The sequence below is a fragment of the Petaurus breviceps genome, unplaced genomic scaffold (assembly GCF_028583685.1).
Source record: "Petaurus breviceps papuanus isolate PSGF00001 unplaced genomic scaffold, PetGlider_PUasm1.0 140, whole genome shotgun sequence".
Classification (NCBI taxonomy): domain Eukaryota; kingdom Metazoa; phylum Chordata; class Mammalia; order Diprotodontia; family Petauridae; genus Petaurus; species Petaurus breviceps.
The window spans coordinates 53,034,727-53,049,300 of record NW_027185698.1 but is presented as its reverse complement, the minus strand read 5'-3'; the positions used below and the strand labels follow the sequence as shown (position 1 = coordinate 53,049,300).

The 14,574-nt window shown below is 38.8% G+C and overlaps 1 protein-coding gene across 5 annotated transcripts in view; it reads right to left on the bottom strand.

Moving 5' to 3' along the window:
- Positions 1 to 10,844: 10,844 nt before the first annotated feature.
- Positions 10,845 to 14,574, bottom strand: part of HPS5 (HPS5 biogenesis of lysosomal organelles complex 2 subunit 2) — a 41,262-nt gene continuing 37,532 nt past the window's right edge. For all 5 annotated transcript variants that reach the window (XM_069073068.1, XM_069073078.1, XM_069073072.1 and 2 more), the window contains 3 exons: positions 12,964 to 13,070; positions 12,055 to 12,337; positions 10,845 to 11,517 (listed from right to left, as the gene is read on the bottom strand). In XM_069073068.1, the coding sequence (XP_068929169.1) occupies positions 11,457 to 11,517; positions 12,055 to 12,337; positions 12,964 to 13,070 (451 nt within the window). In that variant the 3' untranslated portion in view covers positions 10,845 to 11,456. The remainder of the gene's footprint in view (positions 11,518 to 12,054; positions 12,338 to 12,963; positions 13,071 to 14,574) is intronic.

Here is a 14,574-nt window from a genome sequence, read left to right as displayed (position 1 = left end):
GATCATATTGTCTTGAACAAATAATCGATGATAATAATAATACTTTACATTTATATAGGGATTTATAAATATCAAAGGGTTTCACTTATGCTACCTAATCATTTAGGTCTTATTTGCAGTAGACAGGGCAGGTATCATGTATGCCTTTCTTGCCCATGAAGAACCTGAGGCTCTTGAGAGAAATTATTATTTCTCTCATATTTAAGAACTAATTGCTGAATTAGAACCAAGGTTTATCCCCTTTTCTACTTCCTCACTCAAAAATCAGCCCCAATAGGTTACTCAGACAGCCTTTGAAGTGCAGGACTGATATTGAGAGGGGGAATTCATCTGTTCAAAAGATAAAGTTGGGTGAATTGATGGATTCCAGCCCACTGTGTTTTCCTCAGACAGGTCTGGGAAAATGTGGGTTCTCCCTTTTGTCAGACAGGTGATATGGATATAGATAATTCTCTTTAATCAAAACTGAGTGATCAAATTCATGTACCCCAGACCTTCATTAGACTAGGTCCACCTCAGTGGTGAACTGATCCAACCATTCTGGAGAGCAATTTGGAACTATGACAAAAAGGCTATAAAACCGTGCATAGCCTTTGACCCAGCAGTACCACTTCTAGGACTATATCCCAAAGAGATTACAAAAATGGGAAAAGGACCCTCATATACAAAAATATTTATAGCAGCAATTTTTGTGGTGGTCAAGAATTGGAAATTGATGGGATACTCATCACTTGGGGAGTGGCTGAACACGTCATAGTATATGAATGTAATGGAATACTACTGTTCTATAAGAAATGATGAGCAGGTAGACTTCAGAAAAACCTGTTAAGACTTACATGAACTGAAGTGAGCAGAACCAGGAGAGCATTGTACACAGTAACAGCAACATTGTGCAAAGAATAACTTTGATAGATTTAGCTCTTCTTAGCAAGGTAAGGATCTAAGACAATGCCAAAGGACTCATGATGGAAAAGGCTATCCACATCCAGTAAAAGAACTATGGAGTCTGAATGCAGACTGAAGAATACTATTAGCTTTCTTTTTTGTTTATTTCTTCTTTCTAGTGATTCCTCCCATTGATTCTGATTCTTCTTTACATGACTAATGTGAAAATACGTTTAATATGAATGTATTTGTAGAGCCTATACCAGATTACGCACTATCTTGGAGTGGAGGGAGGGGAAGGAGGGGGAGAAAATATGGAATTCAAAATCTTATGGAAGTGAATGTTGAGAAAAAAAGTAATGCCCTGGGGGGCAGATCCAAGATAGTGAGTAAAAGCAGGAACTTGTTTGAGCTCCACTCCAATCACCTCCAATACCTGTAAAAAAAATGACTCTAAACAAATTTGAGTGCTACAGAACACACAAAGTGAGAGAAACAGATCTCCAGCTAAAGGCAGAGAGCAGTCCAGCATGAGCCATGTTGGCCCAGACCCGCAGCATAGAGTGGCCAGAGCAGACTTCAGGGGACTGATTCACTGGCAGCTGTGGCAGTTTCCAGACTTCTCAGCCCATAAATGCCAAAGAGAAAGTAAAAGGTCAATGGGGAACTCTGTTGGAAATGCGTGAGAGAAGAGCACAGTCTGGCCCCTGGCCCCAGGGCAGCAGAGGTGGCAGCGGTGGCTACAGCTGCTGCTACATAGCTGCCTCCTGAGCTCCAGGTCTACAGACCATAGGGGGACCAAGCAACCATCCAGAGGATAATTGCTCTTGCTTTGCCCTGCTTGGATCTGGGTCACAGTCTTGGATGGTCCTGGGGCGAGGAGCACTAGATTGGCAGAGCTTGTTGAGGCTGTGGAGAGGCAGTCATCCTCACAGTTCTGAGGCAGATGCCTAGAATAAGCTCTGATAACAGCTGCACAAAACCCCAGCAATTTGGGACACAGTATTCTCCACTCTGGAAGCAGAGTTCTACTGTGGCAAAGAGCTCAAAAGTCAAGTAATTGGCTGGCAAGGCGAGCAAGCAAAGGAAGCAAAATCAAACTATAGAATCAATTTTTGGTGACAAAGATGATCAAAACATAGAACCAGAAGAAGACAGCAAAGTCAAAACTCCTGCATCAAAAGCCTCCAAGAAAATATATGAGCTAGCCACAGGCCATGGAGGAGCTCAAAAAGGATTTTGAAAATCAAGTAAGAGAAGTAGAAGAAAAATTGGGAAGAGAAATGAGAATGATGCAAGAAAATTATGAAAAGCAAGTCAAAAGCCTGCTAAAGGAGACCCAAAAAAATACTTATGTGAATGTTGAAAAGTAAAAATAAATTAATATTTTTTAAAAACAGAGTAAGTCCACTGCTCATTATAATATTCATTCTCTCATTAATTGTTAACCAATCAGAGTTGATTTCCACCCTTAGAAAAACCCACTCTTCCAAGGATATTGAGTGGGTTCCATGAGGGATCTTTGGTTTAAGAGAGATGGCTAAATGACCATCCTTTAGCATATAATTAATAAAATGATTAATTACCCAGAAACTATGTCTCTTGTCACACTCTGGGAACTTAAGTGATTTACCTAAGATGACACAATTAGTGTGAAAGTGGCAAAACTAGGGGCGGCTAGGTGGTGCAGTGAATAGAGCACCGGCCCTGGAGTCAGGAGGACCTGAGTTCAAATCCGGCCTCAGACACAACACAAAAACTAGCTGTGTGACCTTGGGCAAGTCACTTAACCCTAATTGCCCTACCTTCCCCCCTCCAAAAAGCAAAAAAAAAAAAAGTGGCAAAACTAGAACTGGAAATCAGGTGTTCAGACTAAAGTTCAAAGCACAGCAATTCATTTAACTTCTCTCTACCTTAATTTCCTCACCTACAAAAGGGTGATAACATTATCCTTATCTTTCTATCTATCCATCCATCTATTCTTCCATTTATCCATTATCTGTCCATCTATCTGTTCATCTACCCACATGTCTCTCTCTATCCAATCATATACCTCTCTTTCCATTTATCCATTATTTCTTTGTCCATCCATCCATTTATCTACCTATATGTCTCTATCCACCTATCTCACCTGAATAACTCTGAGGACCAAAAGAGGGAATGGGGAATTCTTTTTTAAGCTTATATAAAAATGTAATGCTTATATATATATTGGTAAAGGAAGTTCCTCAACTTGAGTTCCCTCCACTATTGAAATCACAAGTTCTGTCAAAGATAAAACCAAATAAAACTTAAGGCATTCATATTACTATTGTTATTATTTATACTGCTGTTATGCCCTTCCTACTACCAAGCAGGATTTGATGCACATTATTAAAATAAAGTTTTATCATTTCATCAAAAGATGAACTAAAACATTTGGTTACAATAAATTCACAAATGAACATCACAGAAAATAAACATGGTTGTATGACCAGATAAAACTCTCAGCAATTGTAGAGTAAAGGCCATTTCATTCTTCTAAACACATCCTCCAGATGTACTGTGATTAAAACTTATTAGTGTTACTAATTTGCAGTAAATGTGTACCTACCAAAGATTCATAAAAACAAATATATGAAATGATGGTATGATATCAAATCTTTTACTACTCAATGCCCACAATACCCTCATACTTGGTAATGTATGCTCAGATGGTCTCTCCAAGCTGCATTAACTAATAAGAATAAGAACAATATACTTGGTGTGATGGATTTTTGGTATGTTAATTACTAATAAAAATTGTCAGATATCAAAAACTTCACTTAAAAATTTTATGTGCCAATGTAACTCATTTGCTGCAAACAAATCACAGTATGACAATATGACACAGGAAAACCAAATCAATAAAACAGGAAATATGAAGCTTCAAAGTAATCTTTAGGGTCTCATCAACATAATTCAATGAAAGTTAAATTCTTCAGTCAAATACTGGAGATGGATAGACAGATAGATAGACACACATACATATATACATGCATGCATATATCTAACTAAATCAAGTATATATGTGTGTATAGACAGACAGATATATTTAACTTCCCTTTCACAAAACATTATGTATAGGCAGTCTCCAATTTAAGCAGTGACTGTGTTCCCAAAATGAAGTCCCATATACAAAAAGGTATAAGTAGTGATTAAGTTCCCAGACTAGACCTCAAAGAGAGCTTAAGGATGAAATAGTACTAATAATAAAAGTAGTATTGATTTTAAGGGGGTTTACATCTCATCTCTGATACTTCCTGGTTGTAATACCTTGGGTAAATCACTACACCTCTCTGGGTCCCAGTTTCCTCATCTGTAAGGGGGTTAAATTAAGTGACTTCTAACCTCTCTTATAGGATCATAGTGAAAGGAAAGTGTTTCATATTCTCAAATCAGTTAATGTAATAGAATCAGTAAAAGGCATGATGAAGTTTGTTTGTTTTTTTAAGCAATTGGGGTTAAGTAACTTGCTCAAGGTTACACGGCCAGTTATTTCTGGGTGTGGTGCTGAGTATCTAAGCCCGGATTTGATCCAGGTCATCCAACACTGGAGCCAGTGCTCTTACTCGCTGAGCCACCTGGCCGCCCCTGTGATGAAGTTTTAAATGTGTAAACACAATGGTTCCTGTGTGAATCTCTTTTATTGGGTCAAAAAACAAAGAGCTGATTGGCTAACCAAAATATTAATCATACCTTCAGGAGGTTTAAATAGCTGTAATAATTTCAGTGGGTAGCTAGGTAGCAGGTTGCCAGGCCTGGAATCAGAAAGATCTGAGTTCATATCTCAGAGATAATTCTGGGGACCTGTAAGTTTTTGATTCTTCCATGATCTAGGGAGAGGTGTGTTTACTACTCTCCTGCCCTGTGCAAACATTCTTTTCTGCCCTGGAACTGTGGCCAGAGACCCTCTCCCCTGCATTCCCAAGCTCTGGTGTGTCAGATAAAGCAACAGTCTAACTCTGTGATCCTGGGCAAGTCACTTAACCCTCATTTTTTTGCCTCACATTTGCCTCAATCTCCTGATCTGTAAAATAAGTTGAAGAAGGAAATGGCAAACCACTCCAGTATCTCTGTCATTTAAGGGAAAGATTTCAATGAGAGGAGGATGAGAGGAAAGGGTAGGGGAAAAAGGCAGAGAAAGAATTCTGTTTATGAATGTCTTAAGAAGGAACTATCTACCCAATTTACTAATATTGTTCATTTTAAAACAAACACTACCCCAGCCCCACAAAATTCCTTTTTATTGACAAAAAGGTTTTACTATTTAAATAATTTTTGATATCTTTTTTACATCACCTGCATTTTCCTGTAAATCAGAGGATGCTTAATTCATCAACTTTTTAGTCACCAAGCAAGACTTTATAATAATTCTCCTATATATTTCCTATATAATAGAATTCACCTATTAACTAGGTGGCTGCATCAGTGGTGGCAATGGCAGTTTCTCAGAGGCAGTTTCCAGACCTCTGACCCAACTGGTCAGAAGATGTGCTGGGATTTTGTTGCTTTGCCTATACTCCAGGTTGTAATCCTAACACTTGTCTTCCAGAATATCATATTCCAAGCCTTCAGTTCTCATGTGATCCTGAGTGTAATTCAATATTTGAATTCTTTATGACTTCTTGCAGTCTTTTCTCCTTGGCCTAGGATCTCTGGAATTTGGTTATATTATTCCTGGGAGTTTTCATTTTCGGATATCTTTCAGGAATTGATCAGTGGATGCTTTCAATTTCTATTTTATCCTCTGGATCTAAGATATTGGAAAAGTTTTCCTCAATAATTTCTTGAAATATGATGTCTTTTTTTGATCATGGCTTTCAGGTAGTCTAATAATTCTTAAATTATCTCTCCATAATCTATTTTCCAAGTCAATTGTTTTTCCAATGACATTGTTGGCATTTTCTTCTCTTTTTTTCATTTATTTTACTTTGTTTTATTGTTTCTTAAAGTCTTACGGAGTCATGAGCTTCTACTTGCCCAATTCTAATTTTTAAGGAATTATTTTCTTCAGTGAACTTTTATACCTCTTTTTCCATTTGGCCTATTCCTGCTCTTAAAAGAATTCTTTTCTCTAGTGAATTTTTTTGCCTCTTTCCCCTTAACCCAATTCTATTTTTCAAGATGGTATTTTCTTCAGTATTTGTGCCACTTTTGCCAAACTGTTCATTCTCTTTTCATAATTTTCTTGTGTCACTCTCATTTCTTTTCCTAGTTTTTCCTCTACCACTCTTATCTCTGTCATTAATTCTTCCAGAAATTTTTGCTGGTCCTGGGTTCATTTTTCTTTAAGGCTTGCTTGTGGCTGTTTTCACATTGTTGTCTTCTTCTAAATTTATGTCTTGGTCTTGCCTGACACCATAGTAGGTTTTTACGATGTTCTTTTTGTTTGGTTGGTTTTTGCTCACTTACCCAGGCTATTTTTTCACTTTGAAGTTATATTTAAGTTGGGCTCTGCTCACCTGGAGTGGGGAGGTATCATGCCAAGCTTTAGGTTTTTTCATGCTGCTGTTTTCAGAGCTGGTTCTAGAGGTTTTCAGTGCTTCCAAGTTGGTGTTTTACTGGAATAGGTGTGGGCACTGCCCTCCTGGTCTGTGCTTTGATCTTTGCCAGGAAGGGGTTCTTCTCCTCTGCAGTCACAGGTGCTAGTATTTCTCTTGGCCTGGGAGCTATGACCAGGGCCCCTGCTCCCTTGTGTCTAATCACAAGTGTACCTCTCCACCCTGGAACTGTGACCCAAAACTGCTTATGAGTAAGAGTTGCAATCACCACCAACTGTATGCAGTGCCAGCAAAGAGTCCCCTATAATCTCTTTCTTACCAGTTGTCTGACCCTCTTACTATCTCTAGGTTGAGAACTTCTGAAACTGCTGCTGCTGTCAAAGCCACCTCCAAGCCCCACTGCTGGTACTCCTATCACATTCCATGCCTGCACCCACTCCAGTGTTACAAACTTATCCCAGAAACCTTCTAAGTTGTCAGACTGGAAAAATGTACCCCTCTGACCTTCTGTTAGCTCTGCCCCTCCAAAATTTGATTCAGAAGGCAATGTTGGGCATGTTCAGCTGGGTGCCAGCCTATACTGCACTATCTTGACTCTACCCTTCTAAATGCTTATTTATTAAGAAGTATATTAACAAGTATAAGCAAATGCTCATTTGCTAACTGTTCTCTAATAACCAGGATTTCCTCCAAGGACTGGCAAGCTAGGATGAAGGAGGGAAGATAGCATGACTACCCAGAAATCAGAGCAGTTTCCAAAAGGGTTGAGCTGATCTGTCAACTTGCTTTGCTAGACCTTGGGGCAAGGTAGTTAATTGGGAGGTGCTTTGATTTGGAAGCATACAATCTTCTCTCCCTACCACAGGAATTGGGATTAGCTATCCTGGAGCAGAAGCCCATGGTAATATGTGCTTTCAGATGTCCCAAAAGGAGAATTTGGAGTGTGGATTATTTAGTTGCTTTTGGATATCAAGAATTCCCAAGCACAGCGGGGCAGCTAGGTAGCACAGTGAGTAGAGTGCCGGCCCTGGAGTCAGGACCTGAGTTCAGATCCTACCTCAGACACTTAACACACACACACAAAAACTAGCTGTGTGACCTCGGGCAAGTTACTTAACCCCAATTGCCCTCCAAAAGTAAAAAAAAAGAATTCCCAAGCTCAAGAGCTCAGGGGATTTATGTGAAGCCATCCATTAGAAACCCATGGGATCTACGGAATGCCAAAGGATTGTCTCAATAGCAACTAAACTAAATGTTCAGTATCCAAGTGCAATTGATGGATGGGCTATTGAAGTTATGTGTTTCTACATCTGTTTTGGGATTCCTGTGAGTCCTTTTTGTACTCTGCATTTTCTGCAGAATGAAATAAAGGTTTTTCTACCCACATGCACTGCTACTTTGAGTGTCTATACAGGAGCTAGGGCCCTATACTCCAACATTTAGCGAAACCATGACAGAAGTGCACGCCATATTTAGAAATTTTCCTGGAGTAACTACACGTAGAACATAGACGACCTCTTGCAGATTCCAGCATATGACCTAGTCTGTGTGAGCCCAATCTATGAGGGAATCCCTAGTCAATGTTACACTAGAAACATACTGCCTCCTCACCTCTTTACTCTGGTAGGATTCTTTGCTCCTTTCAAGGCTCAATTCAAGCATCACATCCAACCTGAGGCCTTTCACATAAACTATTTTGTATAATCTTTGTACTGACTTACTTCTACATGCGTTGTATGTCCTGAGTAGAACGTATTCCTTGAGGGCAGGGATTTCTTCATGTTGTCTTCACATCCACAGTACCAAGCACAGGTTTTTGCACATAATAGAAGCTTAATAAATACTTCCTGAATTAAACTGACCAATTTATTAATATTAATCTCCAAAAGTTATACAAATAAGTCATTAAGGAGTTTGGAGGGGGGGGGGGTTGTACTTGAGACAAGAAGTGAATGCTTCAAAGGTTTCTACTAGAAAGTTCTGTCAGAAGGTCCATAGTTTGCTGAGTGAGTCAGTCAGCTATCAGTAAATAAGATAGTATTAGAATTAGAATTATAAGAAATGGAGCTCCAAGTATATATACTGTGGCAATCTTCTAGCTCTTGACATTCAAGTACTCAAGTCTTCAGTAACTGGAATCATCCCATTTTAGAGAAGGAATAAAGGCCAGAAACACCGAAGTTCATTCAGGACTCAATCATCTACTCCAGCAGTTCTCAAATTCTGGATCACAGGACCCTTTTGCACTCTTTTTAAAAATCACTGATGAACCCCCCAAAGAGTTTTGGTTTATGTGGATTATATCTATTGATGTTTACCATATCAGAAGTTAAAATATCTTAGTAATGTTATGAAAACAGTTTTGACCTCATATACCCCCTGAAAGTTTCTCAGGGATGCCCAGGGGTTCCTGGACCACACTTGGAGAACTGCTAATCTACACCAATAAAAGGATATTTTGGGGTGTATGTCTAAAAGCCACAGATAAAAAAAACAAAATAAAATAAAATCGAGATTTCCTCACCAATCTGGACAGAAAGGAAGTTTGGGGCTATGTGGTACTTTTACATAATAACATCATAACAACACTGTGGGGTAGAGAACGCAAATGTTATTAACCTCGAAAAAATTGAAGGTTAGACTTATCTAGGGTCAAATAAGTAATTAAATGGAAGAGTCAGGATCCAAACCCAGAGTTGAAAGGGGCCACAGAAGCCACTTCATTCAACTGAGACCCAACCAAGAACCCCCTTTACCACACTGACAAAGGCAGTCTTTGCTTGAAGACTCACAGTGAGGGACAACTTACCACCTCTGACACAACCCGTTCCACTTCTGAAGAACTGTAATCCAACAAATATTTATAAAGCACCTACCATGTTCCAAGCACTGTTAACAGGCACTAGGGACATAAAGACCAAATGAAATAGGCTCTGCCTTCAAGAATACATTCTATCATGGAGAAATATGGATATTTTGCATCAGTATGCAAAAAATACACAATTTCCAATGACAAGGCACAGATCTAATATGAAGTATAGTTTGTTAATAGAATGAGATTCCACAGGGGACAAATGAAGGGCAGAGTGGAACAGGGACAGTGGAAAGAGACCGACATGGATGGGCACGAGAAAGCAAGTAGTGGAAGATATGGAAGAGAGATTTGGCCTAGGCAGCCTATAATTATGAATTACAAGAGTTCTGAATGGTTATAGGATTTCACAATAATAAAGGTAATATTGATTTTTTTATATGGATCCCTGATAAAGAGGTATAGTTTGTGGTCCTGTCCAACAGTTAAGCTAAGGGATGTCCTGAGGGCAGGCAGATTATAGTAGGGAGAGACATATCCGGGGTAATCTTAAGTGGCTGGTCCCTTCCAACTCTGAAATTGTATGATTCTTCAGGACATCATTTTAAACCTAAATTGGTGATTTCCCCATGCATGGACAATCTCTTTATCCTTCTTTTCTCCTGGAAAATTGTTTCTTTTCCTTCAGAATTTCATTCTTGAGGACACCCCATCCCTTTAGGCTGATTTCCCCTATGAAGCTTTACAGACTGATGACTGAGTCAGGACATTTATATTCCAATCGTGCCTCAGAAACTTGTGTGATCACAGGCAAATCTCTTGATGCCTCAGTCTTAATTCCATCTCTAAGACTAGGATAATAATGTTGTGAGGAAAAGTGCTATAGAAATACAAGGAAATCTTGGCTGGGAAACTCCTTTTACTAAGACAGATCTGCAACTGAAGAGTCCTGGAGAGCTGCCCAGAGCACTGTGCGAGATGAAATGACTTGCCCACAGGACACAGCCCAGCCCCACACTCCCTCCACCACCCCACCTTTCATTATGATCCTTCTTCAAGGAGTGAAGACATGATGCTTCTGTGCAGTCTATGCTTTCCCCTCTTTCATTTTCTTAGTTCTGAGCCTTGTTTTCTGGGAATTTTTCCCTTTATCTTCTCCTACACTCACCTTTTTGAAAAAATCACTGCATATAAAAGCATATTTTAGTTTAAAAATCTAAGGTTTGTAGTAGCTGGAATTCACTTGCCTGCCTTACAAGGTGTTTCCCTCAAGTCACTCTGGCAGGGACATTTTATAATGATCAGTATCTGTTTTAGAGATATCAAAACTTAAACTCAAAAAAGGAATGAGCAAAACTGATATTCAAGTAAAATTTTCCCAAGGACATCCAGCTAATTAAGAGTTACAGTCTAGATAGACAGGAAATAGGGTCTTTTTACTACCTCGTGTGGCCAAGAATCTTAAGTTTCCATCTCCATTTATAAATCCTGAAATTATATTAGAAAACAGAAACTTCTTTTAAAATTTAGACTCAGTATAATAAATATACACAAGGGACTTGCTATTGACAATGAATCTTTACACAATTTAAATAATGCAAGAACTCTCTAATAGTACCAGTTAGTACTCTGTAATAATACCAGTTAGCTTTTATTAAGAGCATTTTCTTAAAGGGCATAATTGTCTGGAACCATCCAATTTAGGCAAGCACAGCAATAAAGCATCCTGGATAGAGAAACAGCCAGCTGTACCTGAGTAGATATTTTAAGTTGTCAAATAAATATTGGAGAATACACAGTGAAATAGTTAATTTGATTTTTAAATTCAGTCATTTAATTTAAATACACAATTTGTGTCCTGTTTAATTTGTTCTGTCTATTAATTGAAATTTCACACAACAGTTCCCCTGTTTAAAAACAGAAAGCCTTTGCCCTCACTCTGGTCCGGAACAGAACTCTTTCCTCATGTGACTGGAAAGGCAGCTGGGTAGGCAGCTCTCAGGCCCCCAGGAACACAGGCTCTGTTCTTAGTAAGTTAATGCAGAATTCCATTTGAGCACCAAGGCAGCTTTCAGAAGTCAGATTTAATTAACACTATGATTTCCACAGCAAATGTGAAGGCCATCAGACCATCTTCACCTTTCATCCAACAAGGGGATACAGGATGGTGTACCCAAAGACTCCAAAAGCACTTGGTTGGGTTTTTCTCCACAAAACTTCATGATTGTCCTCCCCTACTAGGCCTGCTGGGACCACAGAAAACGGTCACACTTTTCAAGCATGCTTTGGATCAATGCTCTGCAATTCCAAAGAAAAGAAATAATCAAAGTTAATGACCATGGCTCACTAGGCACAGGTAGGTTGCAAAATATTAATAATGCTGATCCACCCACAGAAAAGTGGCATAAAGAAAAGGCCTTGTAGGAAAGGAGGGAGGGAGCCAGAGTGCTGTACTGATACCCTGAAGTATCTGAAGAATTGAAGCCAGGCTTCTAGCAGAGAGAGTAAATCTCCAATGGAGATTTTACAGAAGGGGGAAGAAAAGAACTGCACAGGACAAGGAGGCAAGGAGGTCCTGAAATCTCTCACACGGATAAGATCATGGAACCATCCAAGTATCTCAGGATATCCCTGCAAACAAATGAAAGTCTCATTTGGGAAGAGAGTTATCCAGAAAGCTGCCAAGGCAACTCAGAGTTCCACACATCCAACCAAATCCAGAAGGGCATGTCAGAGTCATGTGTGAATCAAATGTTAGCAAACAGGGGTGCCTGAATTAGACAATAATTGAAATGTCACTGCACAAAGTCATCACTAAAGCCTGACAGCTTTTACCTCTGCCGTTTCTCAGCAATCCTCAGGATGTTGCAAGTTCTGGTAAATCTCTCAGACAAACCCAGTGCCAAGCCACACTCCTGCAGCAACACACAGGCCCTATCTGGGCCCATGACCTTGGCTAGCAGCAGAGCCACATTCTCTACAGTGATGAGGGGAGGACCGCAGGAACTGTCACCACTGACGTTTTTGTCTGGTGTCTCCTGAGGGGCCAAGTCATTACCACTGCTAGATGCAAGATTCAACAGAAGCTTCCATTCATCCACTGTCTCTGGAATCCAACCTAAACACAACCAACAAACTCTGGTCATGACTATGCCAAAGAAAGGCCTCTCATAAAGCAGGAGCTCAAGCATTTTGTAAATGAACGGCTTAAATGTACTAAATATATGCCACAAAATTGGATTAAAAAATTTTTATTTCCTGTCAAAGTAATCAATCTCAGGACCCAAAGAAAAGGTGATCAGTCATTCTCTAAACATGAGAACAAAAGACAGAAAATGGACAATCTACAATGCTCACATCAACTGTTCTAGTACAGCACCTAAGCCTAAACACTAGTCCAAAAACTATGGCCTTTTTCTGTCTGATAACCTTCCACCTAGTGGCTTTGTGACAGGACATGACCTGAATCACCTGAAGGACTGGGTTTCCGTAATCTGGACACTGCCCCACACCAGAGTTCTAGAATTCTCTAATTTTATTTTCTGTTAGTATCACTCTAATAAATACACTCTTTAAAAAATCCTTGTAGACTCACAGGATACATAAATTAATGCCAGAAAGTAATACATATTTGTCAGAAAGTCTGCCCCTCCACCCCAATCCCTAGCAGTTTTCCTCTTCCTTTGAAGAACCACTGTTACCTCTCCAGAGACACTATGTAAACACAAAGTAAGGGTTACTTACCATTTTCTGCCCCCACAATTCTCATATCATTCATATATACCATATTAGTAAAAGCTTCTTTTCTTCTATCCAGCTCAAAACAGAGAGTAAGATAGCCAGACCAGAAGCTGAAAATAGAGAAGAAAATTCAAGAATGAAATAATGCTAATGATTTTACCTAGACAGTTTTTTTAAAGCCACTGATATACAAAGTGCTTAGCAAAGTGTCTGGCAAATGGTAGGAGATTAATAAATGTTTCTTGATTGATTGACTGACTGATTGAAGTCAAACACTGATCCCTGGACATTTTGCCTATCAATTTTCATACAAAGTGTCTCTCACAAAAGAGTATGACATTAATGACATTAAATATGTCATCACTAACACTGAAGACCAGCTCCCCATATAAGTAAACTTTAGCTGTTGCCTCTCCTTCAATTGCTATATCCAGTGTCACTAAGTCTTGATTTTTCCTCTGAAATATATCTCAGATTTGTTCTTTCCTCTCTGCGCTTACTTAGAATCTCATGAAATATTATTGTAACAACTTCAACAATTCTGAAAACTATCTTTACATGTAACTACAAAAAAATAAAATAAAATACTATTAAGTGGGAGAAAAAATTTAATAACTAAATTAAAAAATTAAACAAAAAAAAATTAAGTTCTCCCAGGTGCCATTTCTATAATTCCTTTGACCCCACTTTCCGACCACGTAAAAACTGACAATTTATACAGACATGCTTACATTTAACAAACTCCTTCCAGTATATTATAAACTCCCTGACTAATGCAACCACATACACTCCTTTCTTTGTAATTTTTTTCAGTTCTATTTATCGTGTTCTCTACAGAATAGGAGTGAAATATATGTAGATGGCCCAACTCACTTCTCATGGTATGAGTTGGGCTAGGTCTAGTTTTTGCCTTTCTGTATATACCCTAGTGCTTAACACAGTACTTCCTAGCATACAGAAAGTACTTAATAAATGTTTATTGACTTGGGAAAAAAAACTACAGCAACTCAATTCAACAAACATTTAATTGATATGTATTACTGCCCAAGCCACTGGACCTACAAACACAAAAAAACAAAATAGTCCCTAATAATTTAAGTGTTTATGGTCTACTGGTGTGATACAATAAAATATAAACTAATCTGAGGAAAAAAAGAACACTAATAATCTTCATTAATATAGTGCTTTAAAATTTGTACTACATGGATTTTAGCAAGGCTCTTTTAAAAAGCCTCCCATGCTTCCCTTTTTGACAAGATAGGGAAGTGTGGCCTAGACTGAGTGCTACACTCAATCTAATTTATACATAAAGACCCCTGCAAGCTGTATACAGACTTAGTTTTAAAATATAATCTTATCAGAGGCAGCTAAGTGGTGTAATGGATAGAGCACAGGCCCTGGAGTCAGAAGGACTTTAGTTCAAATCTGGCCTCAGACACTGTGTGACAATGGGCAAGTCACTTACTTAATCCTTACTGCCTCCAAAAAAAAGTGATGTTATCTATGTTTTCCTGTATATATATATTTTTTAATATTTCCCAATTATATTTTAACCTGGTTTGGGCTGCACTCAGAAGTGTTGTGAGTCACATGTTTTGACACCTCTAGCCTAGA